At 46.2% G+C, this 23,515-nt stretch overlaps 1 protein-coding gene across 4 annotated transcripts; it reads left to right on the forward strand.

The window, feature by feature from the left end:
• The first annotated feature begins 119 nt into the window (after positions 1–119).
• Positions 120–23,515, forward strand: LOC307033503 (cell adhesion molecule CEACAM20-like). 4 transcript variants are annotated; one of them, XR_013806532.1, is made up of 7 exons: positions 120–163; positions 254–313; positions 609–860; positions 1,421–1,669; positions 21,612–21,851; positions 21,938–22,282; positions 23,315–23,515. XR_013806532.1 is itself a non-coding variant. In XM_079672000.1 (6 exons), exons 1-6 carry the CDS (start codon positions 133–135, stop codon positions 22,084–22,086), a joined length of 981 nt encoding a protein of 326 aa, XP_079528126.1. In that variant the 5' UTR covers positions 120–132; the 3' UTR covers positions 22,087–23,515. The 4 variants fall into 4 exon arrangements, 2 of the variants coding, with proteins under 2 accessions (XP_079528126.1, XP_079528127.1); XR_013806533.1 differs by having other exon boundaries at positions 21,938–22,196; XM_079672000.1 differs by having other exon boundaries at positions 21,938–23,515.

The raw sequence follows: 23,515 nt of genomic DNA on the forward strand, positions 1-23,515 counted from the left end.
CTAGAGCTCTGAGCTGAAACCACAGAGAGTCTGACCCCAGCCTCAGAAACACTCTGCACAGGAAGAGGAAGTTCTCACTCACATTATATTTCTGTGTCTCTCAGTGAGACGCTCAGACAGCAGGAAGACATCATGGAGGTCACAGCGCTCTACAGCCGACTGCGTGAGTCTCAGCTTTCTTTCAACTTTCAGTTATTCTTTTATGTTAACACATATGAGACTGATTTACAGTTTTCTTTATTTTCATATCCAGTGACGTGTGTTGTCATTCTGCTCGGTGCACATATTCAGAAGAGCTCTACGCAAAACAATGGTGGGTAGAAACTAAGATAAACTTTTAAAATACCATACATAATTATTTCCTTATTTTAAGTCTTTAATACCCAACCAGAAAGCTGATAATAAACATTTCAATGCATCTGTTTTTAGAGAAATATGAATGCAGTTTAAATGATTTAGATTTTTTAACCTGAGTAGTAGGTTGACATGAAATCAAACATTCCAGATTGTGAAAACATCCAGTTCACTTTTGATCATTTTTTTATCATAGTTTTGCAAGTCCTTTTTATTGATCAGATGCTCCATTGTCTCTGTTTCTGTTTCCTCAGACGCAGCTTTGCAAATGATTGCAGAGAGACTGCAGCTCTTTGAATACACACCCTTCTCTTTTCTCTGCGAGGGTCTTGGCTCTGCTCTGAGAGGGTTTAGGAACAACAATGAGTTAATTCAGGGTTGTTATAATATTGCTTCATCAACACTGAACTGCACCATTCCAGAGGCCTATGCACCGGACAGCGGGGTTTACTGGTGTGAGGATGAAAAAGGAAGGAAGAGCAACTCTGTCGACATCACCGTCACCGGTATGTTTATCATAATTAAGATTTTTTAAACTGCAATGCTCTTTTTCCTTTAAATCAGATATACTGCAGATATTTTTTTTATTTTACATCTATATATATTATTTTCTTTTTTTTAAATTAATTTTCATTTTACACATTTTATAATAGTTTTGCAATATTTGTTCAAATATATATTTACCATAATACAGCAGAGTCAATTCCTAGTATTTGAAAACCCACCTGGCAGGTCTAGGTTTGTTCTTAGTATGCAATGAAACATTTTAGATTAGTTTAGTATAAGTAACAAAGAATCTATGCTTAACATTTAATGCTGTCTCGGACATTTGGTGAGAATGAACCTCTATGCAGACGATACACTACGTTACATTCCTGATTTCTTCTGATTTCATCATTTTGTTCTATTTTATTCTTTTTCATTCATTCTGTGCATGTTACTCTCCCACTTTACATGCACAGTATTTCAAGATGCCATTTCTCCCCTCTGTCTAAGTTATCTCATATTTTCTGATGTGAATTACTATTATTATTACATTTGTCCGTTTTGTCCCGATGTTGTTCAGCTGGCTCTGTGATCCTGGAGAGTCCTGTGCTTCCTGTGATGGAGGGAGAATCTGTGACTCTGAGCTGCAAAAACGAGACGACCACTTCCTCCATCCTCTCAGCTGACTTCTATGAAGATGGCCGCCTCATCAGGAGCAGCTCTACAGGAAACATCACCATCCAAAGAGTTTCTAAATCTGATGAAGGACTCTACAAGTGCAGCATCTCTGATGGTGGAGAATCACCAGAGAGCCGGCTGACTGTCAGAGGTGAGATATACACTGAACAAAAATATAAACGCAAGACTTTGGTTTTTGCTCCCATTTTTCATGAGATGAACTTAAAGATCTAAAAAAAGTTCTCCATACACAAAATAATATATTCTCTCAAATATTGGTCTCAAATCTGAAAAAATCTGTGATTTGCCGAGATAATCCATCCCACCTCACAGGTGTGGCATATCAAGATGCTGATTAGACAGCATGATTATTGCACAGGTGTGCCTTAGGCTGGCCACAATAAAAGGCCACTCTGAAACGTGCAGTTTTGCTTTATTGGGGGGGTCTGGGGGGGTCCGAAAAACAGTCAGTATCTGTCGTGAGGGTTAGGATAAGGGTTAGGGTTAGGGTAATGTTGTCAATCAAGTGGCCCATGGTGGTGGTGGGGTTATGGTATGGGCAGGCGTATGTTATGGACGATTAACACAGGCCACTCGATTCACAACATTACCCTAACCCTAACCCTAACCCTATTTAGGGGCAATGGATGTCCACTTGCGGGAGACGACAGACAGTGGTGCGGTTAGCCAAAGTGACAATGGATGTCCACTTGCGGGAGACGACAGACAGTGGTGCGGTTAGCCAAAGTGACAGACCTAATGTTAGACCAATTTACAGGCAATGGACGTCCACTCTCGGGAGAGAGACCTCCAGCATGTGTCCCTGACATGGAGACTCTGTTTATTTCACTCATCCAGGACAGAGACCGGGGAAATCTCCTCTCTGTGGCCCCTCCAAGACCCCCAAAGGACGGACCACAGACCTCCAGCATGTGTCCCTGACATGGGCACCTCCATAACCTTGCACACCGTGAGTCCCCGGACTCCCGGACTTAAGCACTCCCCCACGGACTAAACCCAGATGTTCACACCCTACAGAACTCCATGCCCCTGGTTAACCTAAAGGGGGTGGATTTTGCGGTGCTTTACCGTCCGCACATCGGTATCCATATTCGGCCTTATTCACGGCACCACCACCCCTTCTGTGGAGGATATTCTCATGCTCCTGGTAACCCTTTAAATAGTCTGATACTGTCAGGGCTCATCACCGCACTTTACAAGCCATAAATAATGTTTAAATGGTCGGGGAAAGTGTTTTTAAACGTCTGGAAGAGAGTTGTAGCCTGTCATTTTGCAGGATATCATTTAACATGTAACCTCTCCTGGAAATGCACAGAATATGTCCATTTCCAGGAGAGGTTCCATGTTAAATTATATCCTGCAAAATGACAGGCTATAAGCCAGGAACAAGTGTTTGAAAGGCGGGGAAAAGTTGTTTAAAATAGTCGGAAAAGTGTTTTTAAACGTCTGGAAGAGAGTTGTTGCCTGTCATTTTGCAGGATATAATTTAACATGTAACCTCTCCTGGAAATGCGCAGAGTATGTCCATTTCCAGGAGAGGTTCCATGTTAAATTATATCCTGCAAAATGACAGGCTATAAGCCAGGAACAAGTGTTTGAAAGGCGGGGAAAAGTTGTTTAAAATAGTCGGAAAAGTGTTTTTAAACGTCTGGAAGAGAGTTGTTGCCTGTCATTTTGCAGGATATAATTTAACATGGAACCTCTCCTGGAAATGCGCAGAGTATGTCCATTTCCAGGAGAGGTTCCATGTTAAATTATATCCTGCAAAATGACAGGCTATAAGCCAGGAACAAGTGTTTGAAAGGCGGGGAAAAGTTGTTTAAAATAGTCGGAAAAGTGTTTTTAAACGTCTGGAAGAGAGTTGTTGCCTGTCATTTTGCAGGATATAATTTAACATGTAACCTCTCCTGGAAATGCGCAGAGTATGTCCATTTCCAGGAGAGGTTCCATGTTAAATTATATCCTGCAAAATGACAGGCTATAAGCCAGGAACAAGTGTTTGAAAGGCGGGGAAAAGTTGTTTAAAATAGTCGGAAAAGTGTTTTTAAACGTCTGGAAGAGAGTTGTTGCCTGTCATTTTGCAGGATATAATTTAACATGGAACCTCTCCTGGAAATGCGCAGAGTATGTCCATTTCCAGGAGAGGTTCCATGTTAAATTATATCCTGCAAAATGACAGGCTATAAGCCAGGAACAAGTGTTTGAAAGGCGGGGAAAAGTTGTTTAAAATAGTCTGATACCTCCAGGGCGCATCACCGCATTTTACAAGCCAGGGAAGGTGTCGGAATCCTGGGTAAACATTGTTTAAATAGTCTGACACCTGGCACTGTATTTGCCCCTGGGAGAGGTTCCATGTTAAATTATATCCTGCAAAATGACAGGCTATAAGCCAGGAACAAGTGTTTGAAAGGCGGGGAAAAGTTGTTTAAAATAGTCTGATACCTCCAGGGCGCATCACCGCATTTTACAAGCCAGGGAAGGTGTCGGAATCCTGGGTAAACATTGTTTAAATAGTCTGACACCTGGCACTGTATTTGCCCCTGGGAGAGGTTCCATGTTAAATTATATCCTGCAAAATGACAGGCTATAAGCCAGGAACAAGTGTTTGAAAGGCGGGGAAAAGTTGTTTAAAATAGTCTGATACCTCCAGGGCGCATCACCGCATTTTACAAGCCAGGGAAGGTGTCGGAATCCTGGGTAAACATTGTTTAAATAGTCTGACACCTGGCACTGTATTTGCCCCTGGGAGAGGTTCCATGTTAAATTATATCCTGCAAAATGACAGGCTATAAGCCAGGAACAAGTGTTTGAAAGGCGGGGAAAAGTTGTTTAAAATAGTCTGATACCTCCAGGGCGCATCACCGCATTTTACAAGCCAGGGAAGGTGTCGGAATCATGGGTAAACATTGTTTAAATAGTCTGACACCTGGCACTGTATTTGCCCCTGGGAGAGGTTCCATGTTAAATTATATCCTGCAAAATGACAGGCTATAAGCCAGGAACAAGTGTTTGAAAGGCGGGGAAAAGTTGTTTAAAATAGTCTGATACCTCCAGGGCGCATCACCGCATTTTACAAGCCAGGGAAGGTGTCGGAATCCTGGGTAAACATTGTTTAAATAGTCTGACACCTGGCACTGTATTTGCCCCTGGGAGAGGTTCCATGTTAAATTATATCCTGCAAAATGACAGGCTATAAGCCAGGAACAAGTGTTTGAAAGGCGGGGAAAAGTTGTTTAAAATAGTCGGAAAAGTGTTTTTAAACGTCTGGAAGAGAGTTGTTGCCTGTCATTTTGCAGGATATAATTTAACATGTAACCTCTCCTGGAAATGCGCAGAGTATGTCCATTTCCAGGAGAGGTTCCATGTTAAATTATATCCTGCAAAATGACAGGCTATAAGCCAGGAACAAGTGTTTGAAAGGCGGGGAAAAGTTGTTTAAAATAGTTGGAAAAGTGTTTTTAAACGTCTGGAAGAGAGTTGTTGCCTGTCATTTTGCAGGATATAATTTAACATGGAACCTCTCCTGGAAATGCGCAGAGTATGTCCATTTCCAGGAGAGGTTCCATGTTAAATTATATCCTGCAAAATGACAGGCTATAAGCCAGGAACAAGTGTTTGAAAGGCGGGGAAAAGTTGTTTAAAATAGTCTGATACCTCCAGGGCGCATCACCGCATTTTACAAGCCAGGGAAGGTGTCGGAATCCTGGGTAAACATTGTTTAAATAGTCTGACACCTGGCACTGTATTTGCCCCTGGGAGAGGTTCCATGTTAAATTATATCCTGCAAAATGACAGGCTATAAGCCAGGAACAAGTGTTTGAAAGGCGGGGAAAAGTTGTTTAAAATAGTCTGATACCTCCAGGGCGCATCACCGCATTTTACAAGCCAGGGAAGGTGTCGGAATCCTGGGTAAACATTGTTTAAATAGTCTGACACCTGGCACTGTATTTGCCCCTGGGAGAGGTTCCATGTTAAATTATATCCTGCAAAATGACAGGCTATAAGCCAGGAACAAGTGTTTGAAAGGCGGGGAAAAGTTGTTTAAAATAGTCTGATACCTCCAGGGCGCATCACCGCATTTTACAAGCCAGGGAAGGTGTCGGAATCCTGGGTAAACATTGTTTAAATAGTCTGACACCTGGCACTGTATTTGCCCCTGGGAGAGGTTCCATGTTAAATTATATCCTGCAAAATGACAGGCTATAAGCCAGGAACAAGTGTTTGAAAGGCGGGGAAAAGTTGTTTAAAATAGTCTGATACCTCCAGGGCGCATCACCGCATTTTACAAGCCAGGGAAGGTGTCGGAATCCTGGGTAAACATTGTTTAAATAGTCTGACACCTGGCACTGTATTTGCCCCTGGGAGAGGTTCCATGTTAAATTATATCCTGCAAAATGACAGGCTATAAGCCAGGAACAAGTGTTTGAAAGGCGGGGAAAAGTTGTTTAAAATAGTCTGATACCTCCAGGGCGCATCACCGCATTTTACAAGCCAGGGAAGGTGTCGGAATCCTGGGTAAACATTGTTTAAATAGTCTGACACCTGGCACTGTATTTGCCCCTGGGAGAGGTTCCATGTTAAATTATATCCTGCAAAATGACAGGCTATAAGCCAGGAACAAGTGTTTGAAAGACGGGGAAAAGTTGTTTAAAATAGTCTGATACCTCCAGGGCGCATCACCGCATTTTACAAGCCAGGGAAGGTGTCGGAATCCTGGGTAAACATTGTTTAAATAGTCTGACACCTGGCACTGTATTTCCCCCTGGAAACTTCAAGGTTATATTCATGTTTTATTATTTATTTAATAATCACATGATTTTTACAAAAACAGTATACACAGTATACATATATACAATAATAATAATAATAATAATATAACAATATACATAATAAAAACATGAAAAGTGGTGAAAATGAGAAAATGTATCCGAAAATAGTGCCTCCTAATGCGGGCATGTGGACAGTAGCCACAGACTCACAGGCACACACACACATGCAGAGATCCAGGGGGCGGAGCACATGGCTTTTTTTACCCAGAAATAAGTCTATGAGAGGCGGGGAGACTCAGAGGACAGGCTGCGTCACCTCACTTTGTAACCCAGGAAAAGAGCAGGAATTCTGGCTGCGTGAGTGTTAAAAGTGCATTCATCTGTGTTAATCTGACAGCCGCAGAGGTGCTGACGCAAAGCAGGCGGAACAAATTGATTATTTGAACCAGGAATAAATGTTTGCAAGGCGGGGAAAGTGTTCCTGCAGCCCCTCCATAACGGTAATAATGATTAGAAATGATTTCCAGGGCAGAAAGCGTTTTTTAAATGTGGAAAAAAATATGTTAAACTGTTTAAAAAGCACAAAGTGATTTGAGTGCAGTTCTCATGTGTCCCCACAGGAGGGCGCGTCGTCCCAGGGAGCACAGTGCATGGTGACAAGGTACGATTTATACCCTAAAATAGCATGCTAAGTGTGGGTGGATTAGTTTCAAAGCATGCACACTCTGCTCGTGTCAGACTTCCATCAAATAGACCGGGGAAAACACCTCTCATTAGCCCCTCACAGACCACCAAAGGACGGACTAAGCAGCTCCAGCACGGCTCCCTCACATGGAGCTCAGGTTATTTCATACCTCCAGGAGAGGGACCGGGAAAACCACCTCTCTGTAGCCCCTGACAGAGCCCCAAAGGACGGACTAAGGACCTCCGGCAACAGTGGCACTTCCATAACCTCGTGCACCGTGAGACCCCGGGCCCCCGGACTTAAGCACTCCCCCACGGACTAAACCCAGATGTTCACACCCTGCAGAATCTCATGCCCCTGGTCACCTTTAAGGGGGGGTGGATTTTGCGGTGCTTTACCGTCCGAACACAAGCATCAATATTCGTCCTCCTTCACAGCAGCAGCAGCAGCAGCAGCAGCACCTGCCCTGCTGCACTTCCATAACCTCGTGCACCGTGAGACCCCGGGCCCCCGGACTTAAGCACTCCCCCACGGACTAAACCCAGATGTTCACACCCTGCAGAATCTCATGCCCCTGGTCACCTTTAAGGGGGGGTGGATTTTGCGGTGCTTTACCGTCCGAACACAAGCATCAATATTCGTCCTCCTTCACAGCAGCAGCAGCAGCAGCAGCAGCACCTGCCCTGCTGCACTTCCATAACCTCGTGCACCGTGAGACCCCGGGCCCCCGGACTTAAGCACTCCCCCACGGACTAAACCCAGATGTTCACACCCTGCAGAATCTCATGCCCCTGGTCACCTTTAAGGGGGGGTGGATTTTGCGGTGCTTTACCGTCCGAACACAAGCATCAATATTCGTCCTCCTTCACAGCAGCAGCAGCAGCAGCAGCAGCAGCAGCAGCAGCAGCAGCAGCAGCAGCAGCAGCAGCAGCAGCACCTGCCCTGCTGGAGGTTCACACTTTAACTTATTTGTATTCGTTTTTTTTTGTTCCCCTCCTCTGCCTTACACATCCTCCCACGCTCGAGCACTCCTCACTCGGACTAAACCCCTCCATGCACACCGCCAGAACCAGAACCTCACGCCCCTGGTGACCTTAAAGGTGTTTGTCTTTGTTTGTTTTTGTACTCCACATAGACAGGCAGGTGTTCAGCACCACGGACAGAGCGGGCCCGCTGCTGCTGCTGCTGGAAGGTGGAACACTTTGAGTCTTTTTATTTTCTCTTTTCTCCCTGCTCCTGCACACACCTTTTGTTCCCCTCCTCTGCATTACACATCCTCCCACGCTCGAGCACTCCTCACTCGGACTAAACCCAGATGTTCACACCCTACAGAACTTCATGCCCCTGGTTACCCTAAAGGGGTGGATTTTGCGGTGCTTTACCGTCCGCACATCGGCATACATATTCGGCCTTATTCATGACACTACCACCCCTTCTTTGGAGGATATTGCAGGATATAATTTAACATGGAACCTCTCCTGGAAATGCACAGAGTATGTCCATTTCCAGGAGAGGTTACATGTTAAATTATATCCTGCAAAATGACAGGCACTGTATTTGCCCCTGGGAACCTTCAAGGTTGTACTAATGTTTTTTTTTTTTTTTTTATTTAATTATCACACCACTTTTACAAAAACAGTATACAAAATAAACATAATAACAACATGATTAACAGGGGCCTGGGGGCCATATTAGCCGTCTAACTTGTACAGTGCACCGGGGAAAAAAGGTTGAGTCCACGGCCCCTTTCCCCTCATCAGGAGTACCAATCGGTCCTGAAGAAGAGGTATCGCTGCTCTCCGCCCCTGAATCCTCTTCGGAGGTAGCTGACGGTGGTAGACCTCCTTCTGATGATGATGCTGCTGCAGCTGCTGCCGCCGCCCTGAACATGGAGCGGATCTTCAATGCCTCCTTTATTCCAGGCGTATTCGCGTAGAACCGGTCTGCAGTGCTTACGTCGTGGCACATAAACCTAGCCAGAATCGACCTGCTTTCTGGATCTTGGTGATGCTTGATATTGTCAGCCAGGGCAGTGCGCAAGATGGTGAAGGTGACGGCTGTTTCTAGCCCAGCATCAGCCCAAGCCCTCTTCAAGTGAGCGTTCAGGTTCTTGGAAGCCTGCTTCCCCGATGTGAAAAGGAAGAATTCATTCTGAGGACCCGACAAGCCCTCTTTTATCCCCATCCACCGCATGACCCAGCTAAACTCCTTTATTGTAAGCACCAGCTGTGCTTCACCAAATGTCTTGGCAGTCTTGTGATCCTGCACGTGGATGATGTAGCCCTCAGCAGTGCCCCTTCTGTCCGCCTCAAAGACCTCCGTGTTGGTCATGTTTGCATACACACCCGGACGGTGGCCATACAGGAGGCTCCAATGGAGGGTTAGATAGCCATATAGCAGGTACTGGGTGATTGAGGTCGGATTGCTAGCCATCAGGTCAAGGAGATCAGGGATGCGCTTCTCAGCGGCCGCCATGGCGGCGAGAAGCTCCGCCTGGCTCGGCAGACGATCCAGCTTGTCCCTCTTCACCTTAAACTGGTGGAGAGTGACAGACTTTTTCAAATCGTTAATGTTGGCTTTCACCTCTCTGATGATGTTGGTCATATCAGACTGGGTGAGCCTGCACCCCCGGAGCTTTGATGCAGACAAGTACCTCAGGAAATGGTTCACAGTCTTCAGGAACAACAGCGATGTTGTGACTGTCCGGCCCGACTCTGAAATATACTTGCTCCAGCCACGGACCCTCTTTGTGTCTTTTAGAAACAGCCAGTCTGACAGCCGGTCAAAACCATGGGCCATGAATACTATGAAGTTCTTTATCCGGCTGACATTGGACATACAATTCTCTTTCCGTTTTACTGTCGGTGCAAGACCCTCACAATGACCTCTGTATGTCTGAATGTACGTCTCCATGCTTTTAGGCAACGTGATTTCACGCATGGTATTCCGCAGTCCCTTCCCAGTGCACCATTGATTTTGGGAAGAGGGCCAGTCCTTAGCCAGATTAGCTTTCAGCTTATTGGAGACAGACGCACGGGTCTTCTGGCATACAGGGGTCTCACTACAGGAGGCTTCTGGGGACCACATGACAGTCTTCACTGGGGTCTTGCTTCCGGAGGCTTCTGGGGACCGCATCACAGACTTGAGAGGGATCTCACTCGCAGAGGCTTCTATGGACCGCATGACAGTCTTCACTGGGGTCTCACTACCGGAGGCTTCTGGGGACCACATGACAGTCTTCACTGGGGTCTTGCTTCCGGAGGCTTCTGGGGACCGCATCACAGACTTGAGAGGGGTCTCACTACCGGAGGCTTTGTCGGACCGCATGACAGTCTTCACCGGGGTCTTGCTTCCGGAGGCTTCTGGGGACCGCATGACAGTCTTCACCGGGGTCTCACTACCGGAGGCTTTGTCGGACCGCATGACAGTCTTCACCGGGGTCTTGCTTCCGGAGGCTTCTGGGGACCGCATCACAGACTTGAGGGGGGTCTCACTCGCAGAGGCTTCTATGGACCGCATGACAGTCTTCACCGGGGTCTTGAGAGGGGTATTGCTGCCGGAGGCTACTGAGTTCATGTCGGGGGTACTTGGGATTGCTACGCCCTTAAATCGTATACATTCTTCGTCTTCCTCAAGCAGAGCAGCAGTGGCATTCTGCTTCCTGGGTTTTAGACCCTGTTTTAGCCTGGAGCGCAGGGTCTTCACCTCATCAATGAGGGCATCCTTCTGAGCCCTCAATGCCACATTGTCCAGCCTCACCTGCATGCAGTCCTCTTCGTCACACTCGGTATGTGGGGAGAAGGGTGGAGGGTGCACCGGGTATTCCTCCTCATTGTCTATATCCAATGATGTAGCCATTCCAATGATGGGATTAGTCTCTCGGAGGTCATGGAGCAACTGCAGGGCCACACTATGCTTCAGCCTTGCCATGACCTGATGTGCCTCATCTCGGGAGAACTCAGGGTGGTCACGAGTTACATGACGGTGTAGTTTCCTCCCAGCATACGAACACCCTGTGATGGGACAGGGTTTGGTCCGAACATTTATTCTACCACTGGCCATTTTAAGAATGATGCCTCTTTCATCCAGGTTCCGCACTGCATGTTTGTGCTTAAGGTGCTTATTCAAAGCCAGATAGCGGAGGCTGCACACCGGGCATTCGGTCAACATCCTTCCAAAAACACACACAATGAATTCTATTTAAATGGTTTTCTGTTTCTCCGTTTATATGCGTTAGCCAACTGCTGATTGCAACCATGGGTCCGATGCTTCAATGCAGGGAACACGAACCAAGGGGAGGACTTGGGTTACCACCTGGTTAAAATGGTCCCACCTCCGCACCAACGCGACTGGCGATGGGTCCGATACATTGATTGTTTTTTGTTTCATGGTTCTGCCACGAACTCACAAGACAGTTTTGGGTACAAAACGTGGGGGTAACAGTACCTCCGGGCGCTCCGTCCCGCTCCGGCTTTCGCCGCAGCGGGGGGAGGAGGCATTGAACCCCTCGCACCTGCCCCCGGAGGAGGCAGGGGAGTCAGGTACCCGGAGGCGCACGGTGGACGGCCAGGGCGAGACCGCCACACCGCACTGGAGTCAGAGTTCCGAGTTTTTCGAGCCAGGTCCCGGTGAAACGCAGTACGGAGCACCCGGCAGGAACCTCCAGCAGACCCCCCCGCGCGGTTCCCTCGTCCCTCGGAAGAGGCGGAGAGGTGGGTGTTTTTCATCTGCTGGCGGACTGCCGGGGAGAACGTGCTGCTCGGGAGCCAGGCTCAGAGTTAGTGGAAGTGAGAGCCCGTGCACCTGCCTTTTACAGCAGGCACGCGCTGGTATCGGGGTGGGGAGAGAAGGTAGATGCAGAGGCTGCAGAAACAGCCAGAGCCTTTCCCCTCTAACACACCCCTCATTTGGTTCATGAGCACTGGGCAGAGTCCCCTGTCAACTCTCCTTATATTCCTCCGGAGACCAGTTGGGAAATGGCAGCATCCCACTTCACCTGGTAGACCATATCGTTAAATGAGCTCAGTAATGTACTGCACAACATCACATGGGTAAAATGAGCTATATCATGCACTGCAAAATCACATTTGGTTTATTTCCAAAAAGCCTGGAAAAAACACATATCCATCATGTCCTGTAAAATATCATTCTTTGTTTATGTCCGCTCCAGGATTACCCGTAGTTTGGATGAACCGACCGCCAAGCACCGGAAGCTGGACCCGGGGGACGAGGCCCTCCGATGGCGGGTCAAATTTGATGATACCGCAGCTGGCTGGACACTAGCCGTAGAAGAACACCTGGGCGGGACCAGGCATGTCCCTCTTTGCAGACAAGCATATGCGCTCCCAGGAGCAGAGTCAATCCCACAGTTTGGAGGAACCGACCGCCAAGCACCGGAAGCTGGACCCGGGGAGGAGGCCCTCCGATGGCGGGTCAAATTTGATGATACCGCAGCTGGCTGGACACTAGCCGTAGAAGAACACCTGGGCGGGACCAGGCATGTCCCTCTTTGCAGACAAGCATATGCGCTCCCAGGAGCAGAGTCAATCCCACAGTTTGGAGGAACCGACCGCCAAGCACCGGAAGCTGGACCCGGGGAGGAGGCCCTCCGATGGCGGGTCAAATTTGATGATACCGCAGCTGGCTGGACACTAGCCGTAGAAGAACACCTGGGCGGGACCAGGCATGTCCCTCTTTGCAGACAAGCATATGTGCTCCCAGGAGCAGAGTCAATCCCACAGTTTGGAGGAACCGACCGCCAAGCACCGGAAGCTGGACCCGGGGAGGAGGCCCTCCGATGGCGGGTCAAATTTGATGATACCGCAGCTGGCTGGACACTAGCCGTAGAAGAACACCTGGGCGGGACCAGGCATGTCCCTCTTTGCAGACAAGCATATGCGCTCCCAGGAGCAGAGTCAATCCCACAGTTTGGAGGAACCGACCGCCAAGCACCGGAAGCTGGACCCGGGGAGGAGGCCCTCCGATGGCGGGTCAAATTTGATGATACCGCAGCTGGCTGGACACTAGCCGTAGAAGAACACCTGGGCGGGACCAGGCATGTCCCTCTTTGCAGACAAGCATATGTGCTCCCAGGAGCAGAGTCAATCCCACAGTTTGGAGGAACCGACCGCCAAGCACCGGAAGCTGGACCCGGGGAGGAGGCCCTCCGATGGCGGGTCAAATTTGATGATACCGCAGCTGGCTGGACACTAGCCGTAGAAGAACACCTGGGCGGGACCAGGCATGTCCCTCTTTGCAGACAAGCATATGTGCTCCCAGGAGCAGAGTCAATCCCACAGTTTGGAGGAACCGACCGCCAAGCACCGGAAGCTGGACCCGGGGAGGAGGCCCTCCGATGGCGGGTCAAATTTGATGATACCGCAGCTGGCTGGACACTAGCCGTAGAGGAACACCTGGGCGGGACCAGGCATGTCCCTCTTTGCAGACAAGCATATGCGCTCCCAGGAGCAGAGTCAAACCCGCAGTTTGGAAGAACCGACCGCCAGAGCACCGGCACGAAGCCGGGCCGGCGGAGGCCTTCCGATGGCGGGTCACGTTTGCCATTCGATCAATGTCTTTGCAGACAAGCATATATGTGGTTGTTACGCAGGATCAAACAGGTAGTTTGATGAAGTAGTGTCCTGTGCCCGGAGCAAGGCCAATTGCTGAATGCCGCAGCCGACTAAGGCCGCTATGCCACAGTGGAGGATGAGAGAAACAGGTGTTTGTTTTGCATTCCGCGGCAAAGAGGGGAGGTGGAACTTCCACCCCGCTACGGAACCTGTGGTGGGACCCCTGAGTCAGACGGTTCGTCTTGGAAACGCTTCATATCGGTCGGCCTGGGAGGTAAGAGACACGCAGGGTAACGGACACGCAGGGTTACCCCCACGCAGCCCACGCAACACGGAGGAGGCAGGGGAGTCTGGTACCCGGAGGCGCATGGCCGCAACACCGCACTGGAGTCAGGGTTTCGAGTTTTTCGAGCCAGGTCCCAGTGAACGCAAGACTCCAGCAGGAGCCTCCAGCAGACCCCCCCGACGTTTCCCTCGTCCCTCCCGGCCATCAGAGTCGAACCCGCAGTTCGGAGGAACCGACCGCCAGAGCACCGGTACGAGGCCGGGCCTGCGGAGGCCCTCCGATGGCGGGTCGCGTTTGCCATTCGATCAGTGAGAAATCAGAAGAGGAAGGGGGGAAAAAAAGACTAACTTGTCTTTTTGGAGTTCCATAAAAAATGGGTGAAAATGAAAAAATGTATCCGAGAATAGTGCCCCATAAGGCGGGTAAAGTCCCCTGTCAACTCCCCTCACCTTCCTCCACACTCTGAAAAAGTCAGAGTTATTTTTTGGAGAACCATCAAAAATGGGTGAAAATGAAAAAATGTATCCGAGAATAGTGCCCCATAAGGCGGGTAAAGTCCCCTGTCAACTCCCCTCACCTTCCTCCACACTCTGAAAAAGTCAGAGTTATTTTTTGGAGAACCATCAAAAATGGGTGAAAATGAAAAAATGTATCCGAGAATAGTGCCCCATAAGGCGGGTAAAGTCCCCTGTCAACTCCCCTCACCTTCCTCCACACTCTGAAAAAGTCAGAGTTATTTTTTGGAGAACCATCAAAAATGGGTGAAAATGAAAAAATGTATCCGAGAATAGTGCCCCATAAGGCGGGTAAAGTCCCCTGTCAACTCCCCTCACCTTCCTCCACACTCTGAAAAAGTCAGAGTTATTTTTTGGAGAACCATCAAAAATGGGTGAAAATGAAAAAATGTATCCGAGAATAGTGCCCCATAAGGCGGGTAAAGTCCCCTGTCAACTCCCCTCACCTTCCTCCACACTCTGAAAAAGTCAGAGTTATTTTTTGGAGAACCATCAAAAATGGGTGAAAATGAAAAAATGTATCCGAGAATAGTGCCCCATAAGGCGGGTAAAGTCCCCTGTCAACTCCCCTCACCTTCCTCCACACTCTGAAAAAGTCAGAGTTATTTTTTGGAGAACCATCAAAAATGGGTGAAAATGAAAAAATGTATCCGAGAATAGTGCCCCATAAGGCGGGTAAAGTCCCCTGTCAACTCCCCTCACCTTCCTCCACACTCTGAAAAAGTCAGAGTTATTTTTTGGAGAACCATCAAAAATGGGTGAAAATGAAAAAATGTATCCGAGAATAGTGCCCCATAAGGCGGGTAAAGTCCCCTGTCAACTCCCCTCACCTTCCTCCACACTCTGAAAAAGTCAGAGTTATTTTTTGGAGAACCATCAAAAATGGGTGAAAATGAAAAAATGTATCCGAGAATAGTGCCCCATAAGGCGGGTAAAGTCCCCTGTCAACTCCCCTCACCTTCCTCCACACTCTGAAAAAGTCAGAGTTATTTTTTGGAGAACCATCAAAAATGGGTGAAAATGAAAAAATGTATCCGAGAATAGTGCCCCATAAGGCGGGTAAAGTCCCCTGTCAACTCCCCTCACCTTCCTCCACACTCTGAAAAAGTCAGAGTTATTTTTTGGAGAACCATCAAAAATGGGTGAAAATGAAAAAATGTATCCGAGAATAGTGCCCCATAAGGCGGGTAAAGTCCCCTGTCAACTCCCCTCACCTTCCTCCACACTCTGAAAAAGTCAGAGTTATTTTTTGGAGAACCATCAAAAAGGGCTAAAAGTGTTGAAATGTATCCGAGAATAGTGCCCCATAAGGCGGATTGAGTCCCCTGTCAACTCCCCTTACCTTCCTCCACACTCTGAAAAAGTCAGAGTTATTTTTTGGAGAACCATCAAAAAGGGCTAAAAGTGTTGAAATGTATCCGAGAATAGTGCCCCATAAGGCGGATAAAGTCCCCTGTCAACTCCCCTCACCTTCCTCCAGAGCCCAGTTCAAAAACTTTAAGTTTGGTAAGAACCATGCTGGGGGGTCTCCAGGCAACAAAATGTATCCGAGCCAAAGTGCACATACAGCGGATGAATTCCTCCATGAAGTTACACAGCCGTTTTTTTTCTGAGTCCTCTCAAAAACCGGGTTTCCGATTTCGTGCAGAAGGTAGCTTGTAAAACATGGACGGTTTTTTACAACGGAGGAGGGGAAGTCTGGATTCCCCTCTCCGTTGTACCTTGCAACGGGGGAGGGGAAAAGTGTTCGGCGCTTCGTCCCGAAGCGCCGAACACTTTTCCCCTTCTCCAATTTTCAGATCCCCTCTCCCATGTAATTTTAAAAGTTCATTTTTTGATTATTTTAACATATAATTGACCGTTTTCTTTCATTTTTTTTTCATTCCACGGGTGGGGGCCTATGGCAGGCTGCCTATGAGCTCCCAAATTTGGCCCGGATCATCCGGGATTTGTGGGATAAGCTCCATAAACTGACAAAGTCATCCAAATATGTCGCTTTTATCGCCCAAAGATATATCATGCAAATACATTAAAATAGTAAAAGGTACGATTGTGCTCGGCATTAACCGGAATTTGATTTATATAGCCCCCAAAAAATGATTAAAAATCATTTTCGTGGGGAAAAGTGTTAAAACGCCTGATTAAAGCATTTGCGTGACCCCAGCGATCTCCAGACTAGTTGCATTGTGTCGGGGACCCTGGATAATGATAAGACCCATCATTTAAATACAAAAAAAAACCATTAAAAGTCACTTTTAGGGGCAAAAAACAGCCTCTGTCCACTTCGTTAACAAACTGATAGGAAAATGGACAAAATCATGATTAAAGCATTTTGCGGGACCCCAGCGAGCTCCAGACTAGTTTCATTGTGTCGGGGACCCTGGAGAACGATAAGACCAATCATTTAAATACAAAAAACACCATTAAAAGTCACTTTTAGGGGCAAAAAACAGCCTCTGTCCACTACGTTAACAAACTGATAGGCAAATGGACAAAAGTGTGATTAAAGCATTTTGCGGGACACCAGCGAGCTCCAGACTAGTTGCATTGTGTCGGGGACCCTGGAGAACGATAAGACCAATCATTTAAATACAAAAAACACCATTAAAAGTCACTTTTAGGGGCAAAAAACAGCCTCTGTCCACTTCGTTAACAAACTGATGGGCAAATGGACAAAAGTGTGATTAAAGCATTTGCGGGACCCCAGCGAGCTCCAGACTAGTTTCAATGTGTCGGGGACCCTGGAGAACGATAAGACCCATCATTTAAATACAAAAAACACCATTAAAAGTCACTTTTAGGGGCAAAAAACAGCCTCTGTCCACTTCGTTAACAAACTGATGGGCAAATGGACAAAAGTGTGATTAAAGCATTTGCGGGACCCCAGCGAGCTCCAGACTAGTTGCATTGTCTTGGGGACCCTCCACAAGGATAAGACCCATCATTTAAATACAAAAAACACCATTAAAAGTCACTTTTAGGGGCAAAAAACAGCCTCTGTCCACTTCGTTAACAAACTGATAGGCAAATGGACAAAAGTGTGATTAAAGCATTTTGCGGGACACCAGCGAGCTCCAGACTAGTTGCATTGTGTCGGGGACCCTGGAGAACGATAAGACCAATCATTTAAATACAAAAAACACCATTAAAAGTCACTTTTAGGGGCAAAAAACAGCCTCTGTCCACTTCGTTAACAAACTGATGGGCAAATGGACAAAAGTGTGATTAAAGCATTTGCGGGACCCCAGCGAGCTCCAGACTAGTTTCAATGTGTCGGAGACCCTGGAGAACGATAAGACCCATCATTTAAATACAAAAAACACCATTAAAAGTCACTTTTAGGGGCAAAAAACAGCCTCTGTCCACTTCGTTAACAAACTGATGGGCAAATGGACAAAAGTGTGATTAAAGCATTTGCGGGACCCCAGCGACCTCCAGACTAGTTGCATTGTCTTGGGGACCCTCCACAAGGATAAGACCCATCATTTAAATACAAAAAACACCATTAAAAGTCACTTTTAGGGGCAAAAAACAGCCTCTGTCCACTTCGTTAACAAACTGATAGGCAAATGGACAAAAGTGTGATTAAAGCATTTTGCGGGACACCAGCGAGCTCCAGACTAGTTGCATTGTGTCGGGGACCCTGGAGAACGATAAGACCAATCATTTAAATACAAAAAACACCATTAAAAGTCACTTTTAGGGGCAAAAAACAGCCTCTGTCCACTTCGTTAACAAACTGATGGGCAAATGGACAAAAGTGTGATTAAAGCATTTGCGGGACCCCAGCGATCTCCAGACTAGTTGCATTGTGTCGGGGACCCTGGATAATGATAAGACCCATCATTTAAATACAAAAAACACCATTAAAAGTCACTTTTAGGGGCAAAAAACAGCCTCTGTCCACTTCGTTAACAAACTGATAGGAAAATGGACAAAATCATGATTAAAGCATTTTGCGGGACCCCAGCGAGCTCCAGACTAGTTTCATTGTGTCGGGGACCCTGGAGAACGATAAGACCAATCATTTAAATACAAAAAACACCATTAAAAGTCACTTTTAGGGGCAAAAAACAGCCTCTGTCCACTTCGTTAACAAACTGATAGGCAAATGGACAAAAGTGTGATTAAAGCATTTTGCGGGACACCAGCGAGCTCCAGACTAGTTGCATTGTGTCGGGGACCCTGGAGAACGATAAGACCAATCATTTAAATACAAAAAACACCATTAAAAGTCACTTTTAGGGGCAAAAAACAGCCTCTGTCCACTTTGTTAACAAACTGATGGGCAAATGGACAAAAGTGTGATTAAAGCATTTGCGGGACCCCAGCGAGCTCCAGACTAGTTTCAATGTGTCGGGGACCCTGGAGAACGATAAGACCCATCATTTAAATACAAAAAACACCATTAAAAGTCACTTTTAGGGGCAAAAAACAGCCTCTTTCCACTTCGTTAACAAACTGATGGGCAAATGGACAAAAGTGTGATTAAAGCATTTGCGGGACCCCAGCGAGCTCCAGACTAGTTGCATTGTCTTGGGGACCCTCCACAAGGATAAGACCCATCATTTAAATACAAAAAACACCATTAAAAGTCACTTTTAGTGGCAAAAAACAGCCTCTGTCCACTTCGTTAACAAACTGATAGGCAAATGGACAAAAGTGTGATTAAAGCATTTTGCGGGACACCAGCGAGCTCCAGACTAGTTGCATTGTGTCGGGGACCCTGGAGAACGATAAGACCAATCATTTAAATACAAAAAACACCATTAAAAGTCACTTTTAGGGGCAAAAAACAGCCTCTGTCCACTTCGTTAACAAACTGATGGGCAAATGGACAAAAGTGTGATTAAAGCATTTGCGGGACCCCAGCGAGCTCCAGACTAGTTTCAATGTGTCGGGGACCCTGGAGAACGATAAGACCCATCATTTAAATACAAAAAACACCATTAAAAGTCACTTTTAGGGGCAAAAAACAGCCTCTGTCCACTTCGTTAACAAACTGATGGGCAAATGGACAAAAGAGTGATTAAAGCATTTGCGGGACCCCAGCGACCTCCAGACTAGTTGCATTGTCTTGGGGACCCTCCACAAGGATAAGACCCATCATTTAAATACAAAAAACACCATTAAAAGTCACTTTTAGGGGCAAAAAACAGCCTCTGTCCACTTCGTTAACAAACTGATAGGCAAATGGACAAAAGTGTGATTAAAGCATTTTGCGGGACACCAGCGAGCTCCAGACTAGTTGCATTGTGTCGGGGACCCTGGAGAACGATAAGACCAATCATTTAAATACAAAAAACACCATTAAAAGTCACTTTTAGGGGCAAAAAACAGCCTCTGTCCACTTCGTTAACAAACTGATGGGCAAATGGACAAAAGTGTGATTAAAGCATTTGCGGGACCCCAGCGAGCTCCAGACTAGTTTCAATGTGTCGGGGACCCTGGAGAACGATAAGACCCATCATTTAAATACAAAAAACACCATTAAAAGTCACTTTTAGGGGCAAAAAACAGCCTCTGTCCACTTCGTTAACAAACTGATAGGCAAATGGACAAAATCGTGATTAAAGCATTTTGCGGGACCCCAGCGAGCTCCAGACTATGTGCATTGTGTCGGGGACCCTGGATAATGATAAGACCCATCATTTACATACAAAAAACACCATTAAAAGTCACTTTTAGGGGCGAAAAACAGCCTCTGTCCACTTCGTTAACAAACTGATAGGCAAATGGACAGAAGGGGGAACACGGCCCAGCCGCTGCTCCGCTGCTCCAGACTATGTGCATTGTGTCGGGGAGCCAGGTCAAACCCCTCCATGCACACCGCCAGAACCAGAACCTCACGACCCTGGTGACCTTAAAGGTGTTTGTCTTTGTTTGTTTTTGTACTCCACATAGACAGGCAGGTGTTCAGCACCACGGACAGAGCGGGCCCGCTGCTGCTGCTGCTGGAAGGTGGAACACTTTGAGTCTTTTTATTTTCTCTTTTCTCCCTGCTCCTGCACACACCTTTTGTTCCCCTCCTCTGCCTTACACATCCTCCCACGCTCGAGCACTCCTCACTCGGACTAAACCCCTCCATGCACACCGCCAGAACCAGAACCTCACGACCCTGGTGACCTTAAAGGTGTTGTCTTTGTTTGTTTTTGTATTCCACATAGACAGGCTGGGGTTCAGCACCACGCACAGAGCCTACCCGCTACCTCCAGGGCGCATCACCACATTTTACAAGCCAGGAAAGGTGCATGGATCCTGGGTAAACATTGATTAAGTGTTTTTAAATGTGTGGAACAGTGTTTTGTCACTTTCAAAACTCTCCTGTCATTGACCGGAGAATTTGGGTCGATGTTGTATTCAATCTGGCCATTAATATTCCAGTGAGACGAAGTACGTACATTGACCGGAGTGATCCCATGTTAATGTTGTCCAAATACCGGAACATTCCCTAACCCTAACCCTAACCCTAACCCCAATCCTAACCCTAACCCTAATCCTAACCCTCACACCAGATACTGACTGGTTTTCGGACCCCCCCAGACCCCCCAATAAAGCAAAAATGCATGTTTCAGAGTGGCCTTTTATTGTGGCCAGCCTAAGGCACACCTGTGCAATAATCATGCTGTCTAATCAACATCTTGATATGCCACACCTGTGAGGTGGGATGGATTATCTCGGCAAAGGAGAAGTGCTCACTATCAAAGATTTTTTCAGATTTGTGAACAATATTTGAGAGAAATGGTTGTTTTGTGTATATAGAAAATGTTTTAGATCTTTGAGTTCATCTCATGAAAAATTCGAGCAAAAACAAAAGTGTTGCGTTTATATTTTTGTTAAGTGTATAAATGATATGTATGAGATTATCTCATTAAACATCAAAGACGTTAAGAGAGAGCTCAAATAAGAGATAACTCAAATCTAGAGCCCAGATACTGAGTAATCGTGTGTATGACTGTAATGACAGGCTTTTCTTTGTTTGTATGTTTCTGATTTACTATTCTCTAGCGAAGTACAGTGATCTACTTCATGCCAGGCATGTGCGTTATGCAGATGAATTTTAGTGCCCCGCTTGAAGCCGTTTGGATCAGCAGTTCTGTAGAAAACTGTAAAAACCTGGTCACCCTGGTTGGACTTCAACCCACCCTTTAAACCCAAGAAGCTACGGCACGACCACATCCTGGACAGGCTCTGCACTAATGTCTTTAAATGTTATGAAAATGCTTTAAAACATTTGTTTCTCAGCTGGCTCTTTGATCCTGGAGAGTCCTCTCCTCCCTGTGAGAGACAGAGAATCTGTGACTCTGAGCTGCAGAAACCAGATCTCCATCCTCTCAGCTGACTTCTATAAAGATGGCCGCCTCATCAGAAGCAGCTCCACAGGAAACATCACCATCCAAAGAGTTTCTAAATCTGATGAAGGACTCTACAAGTGCAGCATCTCTGAAGGTGGAGAATCACCAGAGAGCTGGCTGGCTGTCAGAGGTGAGATATTGCATTAAAGCTAACATTTGGGGATATATCTGGAGCTTCGTGGTTATATATATATTCATGTTGTGTTATGTTTGCAGCTGTTCACAGAGAGACGTGTCCCTGCTCGGAACACTCCCTTTACGTCATCTTCGTCTCAAGGACTGTGTTCACCGTAGTGATTGTGGCTCTGCTGCTGCTGCTGGTGGGACTGCTGCATTGTGGGAAACTCAGGGTTAAACAGAAATAACTAATGTAAAAAGATTAGAGTTTGGTCATCAACACAATGAACACCACGAGCCGAGGACATTATCACTTCTTCAGCATTTGATCTCTTCTTTTGCTCAGGTTGAGTGTGAGGTGTGTAACTTCTCTGTGTCTCATGATGGTACGAGCAGCAGCTGTTAGACTTTCTCACAATCAAGACAAAGTTAAAAACCACAGAGGTACTGACTGACACATGCATTTATTTTAAAAGGCGAGCTGAGGGTATGTTGTTCTGAGTTTTATTTTAGACTCCAGATACTTTCAGCTTCTCAACCATGTATGTATAAATAAATGAATACATATGTAAAGAGGGAGGATTTATAGAAACAAGTAACTTATAGCATATAATATAATTGTGAGGTTTGAACGTGGTAATACCTGCTAGATTGTTAGCGTGCTAACTTTGGCTTATAGCTCAAAGGACGGCTGTGAGCCTCAGAGAAACAAGACTGTAGACTGAAAGAGAAAAACTGTTTATTTGAACAGAAATCATGTCAATGTGTTTTCAGTCAACAAAACTAACTTAACTGGTTTTGGGTTCAAAGCATCATATAATTAAAACAGATCACCTTAAAATGAAATATCAATCACAGGATATATTAAAAAAACATATTTAAAGTTAACTTGGCCGTAAGCAAATATCAAAATTGTACATCAGCATCATGTGAATACAAAATAAAACACATTTTTACATCTTAACTACATAAACTTGAATAGGGAATTTACACCGTCAACAAAACAAAATGAATAATTACAAAGATCTGCCAAGATCTATTACATTTGAAATCAGGTAAACAAACATTTCTTATGGTTTTAGAGACACAAAACAAATTGTTATTTGATGATTTGCATTAGCTCACATTTTGTATTAGTGGATTTTTTACATTTCATAAAGATATTTAGCACGATAACAGAGTAGATTTAGTCAAATGTAAAAGCAGTGGCAGCAAAATGAAGGCAGTTCACCTCAACACATGTTTAAACTGTTAAATGAACCTGAATAGTAAAAGTAAAGTGTGTGATTCTATAAAATGAATGGCTGATCTCTGAGTCTTTCTGTTCCTGTGAATAATGTTCAGATATTTTATAACGTTGTAACTTTCTCTCATGGCTTTTTGCTGTTGCTGATAAATCTGCTCTGTCACTTCTGTGACGACCCCTCCACACCACGTGGGGTGCCGTCTGGTTGTGTGTGTGGTTTGTGTTTGCAGGTTCCATTGCCTGACGAGCTGCACCTGTGTGGGAGCTGCTAAGCCTTGATGAGCTCCACCTGGCTGGAAGCCTTCAAAAAGAGCCCAGCCGGATACGTCGCTCTCACTCTTCTGGGCACTCTCTCCGTGCCAGCCTCGGGGACCTGTGGCTGGTTCCTTGCATTATTTGTTTATTGAGAATAAACAACTGTTATATTCTTA

The sequence above is a fragment of the Notothenia rossii genome (assembly GCF_949606895.1).
Source record: "Notothenia rossii genome assembly, chromosome: 3".
Taxonomy (NCBI): domain Eukaryota; kingdom Metazoa; phylum Chordata; class Actinopteri; order Perciformes; family Nototheniidae; genus Notothenia; species Notothenia rossii.

Excerpts from the sequence above, each read along its gene's own strand:
- LOC307033503 (XM_079672000.1), top strand. The coding sequence starts at position 133 with ATGGAGGTCACAGCGCTCTACAGCCGACTGC. Across the intron at positions 861-1,420 it reads TGTCGACATCACCGTCACCG|CTGGCTCTGTGATCCTGGAG; the intron begins GTATGTTTATCA and ends GATGTTGTTCAG. Across the intron at positions 21,852-21,937 it reads GAGCTGGCTGGCTGTCAGAG|CTGTTCACAGAGAGACGTGT; the intron begins GTGAGATATTGC and ends TTATGTTTGCAG.